The sequence below is a fragment of the Coregonus lavaretus genome, assembly GCF_964263955.1.
Source record: "Coregonus lavaretus genome assembly, chromosome: 26".
NCBI classification, from domain to species: Eukaryota; Metazoa; Chordata; class Actinopteri; order Salmoniformes; family Salmonidae; genus Coregonus; species Coregonus lavaretus.
The window spans coordinates 34282825-34292690 of record NC_140013.1 but is presented as its reverse complement, the minus strand read 5'-3'; the positions used below and the strand labels follow the sequence as shown (position 1 = coordinate 34292690).

Below are 9866 nucleotides of genomic sequence, written 5' to 3'. Positions count from 1 at the left end.
CTGGCAGACTAATTAAACATACATTCTTTGCTTGTAAATTATGTCTTAGTTTTGGAGCGTGCCCTATCCTTAAAAAAAAAAATATATATATATAGTGCAGTGTGATTTGCTTAATATAAGGAATTTGAAATGATTTATACTTTTACTTTTGATACTTAAGTATATTTTAGCAATTACATTTACTTTTGATACTTAAGTATGTGTAAAACCACATACTTTTACTCAAGTAGTACTTTACTGGGTGACTTTCACTTTTACTTGAGTCATTTTCTATTAAGGTATCTTTACTCAAATACTTTTTCTGCCACTGTTGAACACACCGGATTAATAGGGTCCACGAGGAGTGTTTGGTACCTCCTTATGAGGAAGAGTAGGCTAGAAGACCGCCCACACACAGACACTCTTTATTTAACTAGGCAAGTCAGTTAAGAACAAATTCTTATTTACAATGACGGCCTACACCAGCCAAACCCAGACGACGCTGGGCCAATTGTACCCCGCCCTATGGGACTCCCAATCACGGCCGGTTGTGATACAGCCTGGAATAGAACCAGGGGGTCTGTAATGATGCCTCAAGTACTGAGATGCAGTGCCTTAGACCGCTGCGCCACTCGAGATCAACCCCACACGCCACTCTTCTACGCTGCTTCAACAGTGTCCAGACCCCTTTGCAACTCACTTATTCTCTAAAAGCCTTTGAGTTTTTTCTGCTTTAGTGAGAGAGAATCTTAACGTTTTATTAAGCCTAATATGGTCAGCTGAATGTCGTAACACCGTACTTCAATCTGACAGGAGATATCCAATGAATTGACCAGCTATAAGCACAATGACCAGACAGCTATGTTTAGTGTTCAGTCCATTGACGAATTGCTATAGCCTATAGAAATATATGCCTAATAATACGTTTAAAGCGTTATAAGGTAGAAAAAAACCTGCACTACAGACGCAAGAACAACGATTGGTTGAATAGGCCCAATGTGTCTTTTCACCAATGGCAAGGAAGATAGTAGGCGTGTCTACGAAATGTTTACGATTTACGTTTTTCGTAATAAACCAAGAAGAAGTAGGTTACTCGGATATTAATGCTAAACGAAAGTAGAAACGGTGGGATTTTATCGCCAGGACCAGTAAAACGCTATCATTGAAAACTAGCCTATCACAGATGTCAAGGTAATATGTTACAGAACTGCGTCATATGGGGATGATTCGCCTATTAATGTGAAAGCGTTCAGGTTCTCAAAATATTCTACATTTGATCAGACGACATATGTTGAAATGACGTTAACCTATTTTGCTTATTATTGTTGGTGGCCAGAAATAGCCATTCAATTCGATATCATCCACATATCACACTATCCTTATTTTATGGACGTTTGGTTTAGGTTGCTAGAATAGACGCAATGACTGTGTAGAGTAGCACGCAAAGTGACCACGCCCCAGGGTCTGTTCTAGAGTGCGCAACGTTACAGAACGTTCAGAAATGAATCATGTTGGGGAGACCGGGGGCAATTGTGATTTTTTTGGTGTGTGTTTTACTCTATTTCACAGGGTCCACTTGAACTAGGCCTGTCATTTCCTTATATAAGACACTTCCATCCATAGCCGCGGGAAGTAGGGGTGCTGAAGCAGCCCCTGATGAATCGAAAAATAAACTCACTGAACTTCTATATCATTAATATTTATAAATTAGCACATTATCTAGCCTAGGCAGCCGATGTGCAGATCTAGCCTGGTGCAGATCTAGCGCCCACTTGGCATCCTAGGCTACATATTATCATAGATACATTTAATGGTTTTGCAAAAATATATAGGTATTTCTGTACATAACCAATATTTACAGTTACTCTCCTGTTTCTGCATGACCATTTTGTACCTTTTCAAAACATATTGAGTAGTCTGATAGTGCCCAGAATATATTGTTTGCAATTTACTTGGCATTCTACCCCTGGAGGTACTTGGCCTATCCACAGAGGGTACTTGAGAAGACTCATGAGACCACAGGCTAACTGGTCAAATGCACATTAGGAGGTAATTAAGAGGTACTCTGAACAGAGCAAAATGTACTTGGTGGTACAGTAACTGAAAAAGGTTGGGAAACCACTGCATTATGACAACTTGGCAACACAATGGTAGGGATTAGCTGAGCTGGGCTTGGGTCATTGATAAGTAATTGTCTCAACGCAGCCTTATAATGCTGTGAAAGGATCCAGGAACCCAAATGATTTGGGTGGATCCTTCTTATAAAACAAGCTTTGTTTCCAGAAGGTTTCAAAATTGTCAATAAATGTACCCACAGAGCTGCAGTAGTCTCGTAGCTAGTTATGGAGGGCCAAAAGTCTGCTGAACCGTTCAATGCCACGATTTAGGGAGGGCAGAGGGCCAGCTATTATGGGGCGTTTGTTGGTGTCAAGTAGTGACCCAATCAGTTCTTTGAAATCCATCTTCAGCTGTTCTGCGCTGCCCTTCATAATGTCATTGAATCCCACATGAACTATGATAGACTCAATATCCTGATGCTGGTTTAAAATGTTTGGGAGCAGCTTATTGATGTCCTGTACTCGTGCTCCTGGATAGCACATCGTTTTTGCTCCAGGGACTGAGACATTTTTCACCATTGAACTGCCCAATACAACGGCTGGAAAAGGTCATGGAGAAATCCGGCCATTCCTACCCCTCACACAATTTGTTTAACCTTTCACGGGCCCACGAGAAGCAGGATAGCATACGCCCGCTGCTCCCGGCGATAGGTCTAGACCTACCACAGCAGTCAGTGCCCCATCAGATCCAGAGAGAGGGAAAGGAGCTGAACTCGACGTTGAAGCCGCCGCTGGAGTCAGCATAGTTGGAGTCAGCACCGCCGTCGCAGACACAGGCAATCCCAGCGATGAAGGCACAGGTGGGCACCAGTGCAGAGAAGCTATTCCTTATGTCAATCTGCTCCGAACCTCTCGCAGTCACCCCCGTCCGCTTAGCAGCATGCCACTGCCTTCGGTTCCAACGACTTGTGACATGGGACCAGCGCTGATTGGAACATTCTTCTTGCTGTTCTCCGTCTACTTCACTACAGGATGGAGAATGGAGACGACTTCCTTGGCAGGCAAGTTCCAGGTAGCACAGGCCATTCGGATAGGGACAGATGACAAGGCAGGGAAACATCCATCAGGCCCCAGCGGCATCCAGCCATTGGAGTTGAGAACAAGAAAGTTCTGGGAAGACCAAAATTGTATTACTGTACAAAGCAATATTCTTTATCAACAACCTGCAGTTATGGTGCATGACCTACCAGGGCTTGATACTGCGACCAAAACAGTTGTATTTGCGACCGTTTGACTCGGCAGTGCGACACACATTTTGAATTGGTCGCAAGGCTGCCAGTGAAAAATGTGCCTGGTCACATTCGTTTTTTAGTTCACAATTTGCTTTTCAATGTTTTATTAAAATGAAATTATTTATTCAAACAGTAATGTGCAATTGACCAACAAATAAACCAACTTTCTGAAGAGGCAACAACAGCACTAGAATGCACCTGTCCACATACAGGGCTGCCAGGGGGAGGTTAAACACTCCTGGCCAGTCCATCATTCCTGTCAGTGGCCCGCTTGTGTCAGTCATTTATTGTTGTTGTAACTATGCTATTTTTAATCTATCCTATATAATTGATCAAAATACAGATGGATTCCCAAAGCTGTTTGTTCATTATGTTGTTTATTAATCACACGTGCGCTGCACACAAACAGTGCCTTCGGAAAGTATTCAGACCCCTTGACTTTTTCCACAATTTGTTATGTTACAGCCTTATTCTAAAATGTATTCAATTGTTGTTGTTTTTTACCCCCTCATCAATCTATATACAATACCCCATAATGACGAAGCAAAAACAGGTTTTTAGAAATCTATATATAAAAAATAAAAAATAATAAAACATTTACATCAGTATTCAGACCCTTTACTCAGTACTTTGTTGAAGCACCTTTGGCCGCCCGGCCAAACTGAGCAATCGGGGGAGAAGGGCCTTGGTCAGGGAGGTGACTGTGAGAGATTTTATTATTTTTTATAATTGATGGGATGACTAACTTAGAAAGAATGCATTCTGGACTGTGCTAATGTAGGTTGTGACACCTGGCAAGCTGTGATTGATGTGAAGAGCTGTTTTAGAGGGTAAAGTGAGATAGGGATTTGTGTCTCCAAATGCTGGAATATACTGGTTCTTTGTGATCTGTGAACCTTCCTTGGACGTAGGAATGGTGTCTAAGGGAGCTGGCTCTTCTCACTATGACAGGTTGTTATGATATGGACATATGCCTGGTAACAGAGATGCATCAACGGATTGGCTGAGTAAGTTTAAACCACGCTCAAGTCTACTCTAATTGGTCAGCAGAGAGGTGGGAAACTCTCTGTCAGAGTATTTGAGTATTGAATCTGAAACAATGGATTAGTTCTCTGAAGTGCCCTGCGAGGTATTTCAAAGAGCCCGTATATACGAAACATCATATTTACCATTGAAGGTTTTTGCATTAATTAAAATAACTAATAATAATAATAATATGCCATTTAGCAGACGCTTTTATCCAAAGCGACTTACAGTCATGCGTGCATACATTTTTGTGTATGGGTGGTCCCGGGGATCGAACCCACTACCTTGGCGTTACAAGCGCCGTGCTCTACCAGCTGAGCTACAGAGGACCACATGGGTCCTAGTCCTACTAGTATATCTTAGAAGTCGTGTTGACCTCTTTTGTTCCTAATGCCAGATTTGAATTGACGCAACTTTGACATGACCAAGAACCCGATGGTCACTCTGACAGAGCTCCAGAGTTCCTCTGTGGAGATGGGAGAGCCTTCCAGAAGGACAACCATCTCTGCAGTACTCCACCAATCAGGCCTTTATGGTAGAGTGGCCAGACGGAAGTTACAGCCCGCTTGGAGTTTGCCAAAAGGATATGTGGATCTGTGCCATTTACTTTGAACTGGACTGTGTTTACAGCTGTGGTCATGAGTAGATGCGCTTGTTTTGAGATCAAAGAAAAAGATGCATGTAGCCACGTGTGCACGTTTTGTTCATATCCTTTGCTAGTTAGTGAGTTATTAGCCCAGTTATATGTTGTATTTTTAAAAAGGGTAGCATAATTTGTCTGATTCTCTGTTATAATGGTTTGGGAATAATAATGCATGATATTTTGTAACGTGGTTTCTTGCATCAAACAACACAACAATGTTTTCAGTCGCCTCCTTGTCTGAAGGACAAGTGGATGAGCAGGTTAATGTCAAACCCTGCATATATTTTTTCAACATTCTCATGGAATGTAGTCCTACATTGAACACCACACATTTGCTGCTACTGTAGGCTGAATGATATAACAGCTATTTCCATGTTAAAATGTTATGGGGTGCATTTTCTCCATTGTTTTTGATGGTAGGCCACTGGTAGGGCTACATTATGATCAAATAGCCACAGTAGCCTACTTGGCTACTGTTAAAACTGTAAGTTAAAATGGGTACAGCCTCAGCGTTCACAGTAAACGCTCTCAGTGGCAAAAACAATTGGAGGGAACATTGTTGTAGAGCCCTGCCAACATGGTTAGATAAACCTCTCAATGACTCTCCTCCTACAGTCAGTAGTTACATTCTGTGGCTGCCTTTATAAAACAATTTATCATAGACACTTGGCATATTATGATTAACTGTTTACTGTTGCACGGCAATTAACTTCATTAAATTAAGAGGCCGGTAAGAGGACAATGATATGACACCTGACTTCCCCATACAGGAGCCAAAATGGTGGACTCTTGTGGATTGGTAACTGTCAAGAATGAACCAGGTACGGTTTGAAAGCAGAAATGATTGTTTACCTCCGATGTCTGTGTTTCTTCCTTCTCCCAGACATGAGTTCTCATCATTATGCTGTTTATATATTTTTATTAAAGAAATACTTCAGAACATTCCACCACATTTACAGTTGAAGTCGGAAGTTTACATACACTTAGGTTGGAGTCATTAAAACTTGTTTTTCAACCACTCCACAAATTTATTTTTAACTAACTATAGTTTTGGCAAGTCGGTTAGGACATTTTTTCCAACAATTGTTTACAGACAGATTATTTCACTTATAATTCACTGTAACACAATTCCGGTGGGTCAGAAGTTTACATACACTAAGTTGACTGTGCCTATAAACAGCTTTGAAAATTCCAGAAAATGATGTCATGGCTTTAGAAGCTTCTGATAGGCTAATTGACATAATTTGAGTCAATTGGAGATGTACCTGTGGACAGTGGCGGCTCCTGAAAATTTTTTCAGGGGTGGCAATTTTTCTGATGATTTTGGTGACCTACACACATTTTAAAAAAGATATGTCCAGCAACAACATGAAGACAGGGGCAGCATATAAGTCAATGCCAGAAGCATTTATTGACTGATCTCAAAAGTGTTGGCTTACAAAAGCAAAATAAGTTATCACAGTAAAAATAATCAAGGGTGTACTTTCACATTCCTCAACACTGCATAAACAATATGCATTTCCATAAACAAATGAAATATCAGCTGAAAATACAGCATCTTGGTATTTGTTCAGATTGCAGGATCAACAAGAGCTTTTACCACATTTTTTGCCTCATGGTTGAATTGGAAATATGTGCACCTGAGCATAATTCACAACAAGCAAGCAGGAGCTTTTGATAGAGGCTACTGAAAACATTGATGCAAGTTATTGGTAATAAGACATTTTTATAGACTTCCATATTCTGCCCTCTTGTATAGATTTGTGAAAATGAACAGTGATATACATTTTGCCTGAAAACAGAATTTGAAAATAATTTCTAGAAAAGGTAAACACAGCTATCTGTATGGCTTTGTAAAAATGAACAACCATATTCTGGCCAATTGTATAGATTTGTAAATATGAACAACCATATTCTGGCCAACTGTATAGATTTGTAAAAATGAACATGAACAGATTATTATTTTTTTTTTACATGAAAAATAACTATTTTAAACAACATCAACTGTGAACTGATTTGGGCGTGTGTGTGTGTTAAAGAGACAGACAGGGAGGGACAAAGAGAGAGAGAGGCTACATTACTTGTACTGAAACTGTTCTCTTCTCTCTTTCAATGCAGCAAAGCGGTCAATGACTTTCTCATTGAAATCAGGCATGCTGAGGACTAGTTCCCTCTCCATGGAAAGCATGGCCAGTGCATTCAGACGTTCCTGGCCCATTGAATGTCGCAGGAATGTCTTAACTCGTGTCAAAGTTGAGAAACATCTCTCAGCTTCAGCTGTTGTCATGGGAGTAGTTATGAGGATGTTCAACAGAGTCACAGTCTCAGAGAACGTCTCCTGGAGGTTGTAGCTCATGAGAACCTGGTACAGTGCCAGTGCACCACAGTTTGACTTTCTCGTCATCGGCAAAAAGACCGTTCAGTCTCTCCAAAAGCACACTAGCGATTGAGACTGAGGTTGATTCCGAGATGGGAAGGAACTCAAAAAAGCGCTCCTGCACTTTGTGGTTGCTATCTATGTACCTCAGCACAAGCACCAGCTGTGTCTGTGTAGAAACGTCCGTGGTCTCGTCAGCTTGGATAGCTACGAAGTTCGCCGACTTCCCCTCCTCCACAATATGTTCCCTCATGACCGCTAGCATACACTCCAGTAGCTCGTTTTGAATGGTCTTTGATGTGAACTTCTTTCAAAGAGACAATCGAGTTGCACTGAACGCTAGCCATCTTGATAGTAGTACGTGAATTGATTGACGCTGCTACCCGCTCTTTTCTTAGTTACGTTCATGGTTATGTTACGTATGACGAAAGCGCGTAAGTGCAAGCCCTCAGAAACCCATAGAGATTGTATTGAAAGCTCTGATATTTGAAAAAAAAAAGATTTTACATGAGAGGCTATGAGACACTTCTGGGCGATTTTCAACCTGACTGAAACCGCCCCAAAAGGGGCGGGGCCATTTGAAGCACGACTTTAGCCTGATTGGACATTTAGTGGCAGATCAGACGTCTAGATTAGAACACTGATAACTACTGTTGCCGTGATATAATTGATTAGGAAAAAAATCCCTTCCTTTTCCCGTTTGGCAGTGCGTCGCCCATATCGCCCTAATGAACACACCGCCCCTGCCTGTGGATATATTTCAAGGCCTACCTTCAAACTCAGTGCCTCTTTGCTTGACATCATGTGGAAAATCAAAAGAAAACCTCCACAAATCTGGTTCATCCTTGGGAGCAACTTCCAAACGCCTGAAGGTACCACGTTCATCTGTACAAACAATAGTATGCAAGTATAAACACCTACGTTTTGCAACCGCACATTGGGACAAAGATCGTACTTTTTGGAGAAATGTCCTCTGGTCTGATGAAACAAAAATAGAACTGTTTGGCCATAATGACCATCGTTATGTTTGGAGGAAAAAGGGGGTAGCTTGCAAGCCGAAGAACACCATCCCAACCGTGAAGCACGGGGGTGGCAGCATCATGCTGTGGGGGTGCTTTACTGCAGGAGGGACTGGTGCACTTCACAAAATAGATGGCATCATGAAGAATGAAAATTATGTGGATATATTGAAGCAACATCTCAAGACATCAGTTAGGAAGTTAAAGCTTGGTCGCAAATGGGTCTTCCAAATGGACAATGACCCCAAGCATACTTCCAAAGTTGTGGCAAAATGGCTTAAGGACAACAAAGTCAAGGTATTGGAGTGGCCATCACAAAGCCCTGACCTCAATCCCATAGAAAATTTGTGGGCAGAACTGAAAAGGCGTGTGCGAGCAAGTAGGCCTACAAACCTGACTCAGTTACACCAGCTCTGTCAGGAGGAATGGGCCAAAATTCACCCAACTTATTGTGGGAAGCTGGTGGAAGGCTACCCGAAACGTTTGACCCAAGTTAAACAATTTAAAGGCAATGCTACCAAATACTAATTGAGTGTATGTAAACTTCTGACCAAATGAAAGAAATAAAGCTGAAATAAATCATTCTCTCTACTATTATTCTGACATTTCACATTCTTAAAATAAAGTGGTGATCCTATCTGACCTAAAACAGTGAATTTTTACTATGATTAAATGTCAGGAATTGTGAAAAACTGAGTTTAAATGTATTTGGCTAAGGTGTATGTAAACTTCCGACTTCAACTGTATATTGTTTTTCACTAAATTAAACATTTCCATGAGATGAGCGTTAAATCACATTTACTATCTCCAAGTGGTTCCCAAACATTGTCATCGTAAGTTTTCTCTCTTCCATCTATCCCTCTCTCCCTCCATACCTCCCTCTCTCAGTGCCTCTGAAGAGTATTGCTGTGGAGGTGAGTGTGCAGGGGCATGTGGCCACTGTGAGCTCCACTCTGCAGTATGAGAACCAGGAGAAAAGCCCTCTGGAGGCCATCTTTGTTTTCCCTCTACCAGGAGAGGCTGCTGTCTGCAGGTTCAGCGCCAAGATAGGACAGACTGAGGTGGTGGCTGAGGTTCAGGAGAAACAGAAGGTGAGGAGAGATGACAAGTCAACATCGAGACAAATGCAACTGTAGACATTTTTTAAGACATTTTCTGAGATCTACAAAAGTATAATTTATAGCAGGATTTGGGTTAATTTCATGTTAATACCAAGTAATAACATGTTAGTTCAAATGTTGTTACTAGTGTAGTTACAGCGTTATTACACAGGTTTAAGAGCAACTTGGTGTTAAGTGTTACCGGCCGACTAACCTGGCCCCATTTCCATCATGGCCACCTAATAATCCCCTTCATTCCTAATTGGCATATATCACTCCTCTCCACCATGCGATCTGATGTGTGGTGAGCGTTCTGTTACAAAATGGTTGCTGTGCATCACCCAGGTGGGTGCCACACATTGATGGTGGATGA

At 41.5% G+C, this 9866-nt stretch overlaps 1 protein-coding gene across 1 annotated transcript in view; it reads left to right on the top strand.

The window, feature by feature from the left end:
* The first annotated feature begins 1025 nt into the window (after positions 1 to 1025).
* LOC311102164 (von Willebrand factor A domain-containing protein 5A-like) overlaps positions 1026 to 9866 on the top strand; it is a 40769-nt gene continuing 31928 nt past the window's right edge. The window contains exons 1-3 of the mRNA XM_084143405.1: positions 1026 to 1170; positions 5768 to 5818; positions 9282 to 9484. Coding sequence (XP_083999531.1) covers positions 5776 to 5818; positions 9282 to 9484 — 246 coding nt within the window. The 5' untranslated portion in view covers positions 1026 to 1170; positions 5768 to 5775. The remainder of the gene's footprint in view (positions 1171 to 5767; positions 5819 to 9281; positions 9485 to 9866) is intronic.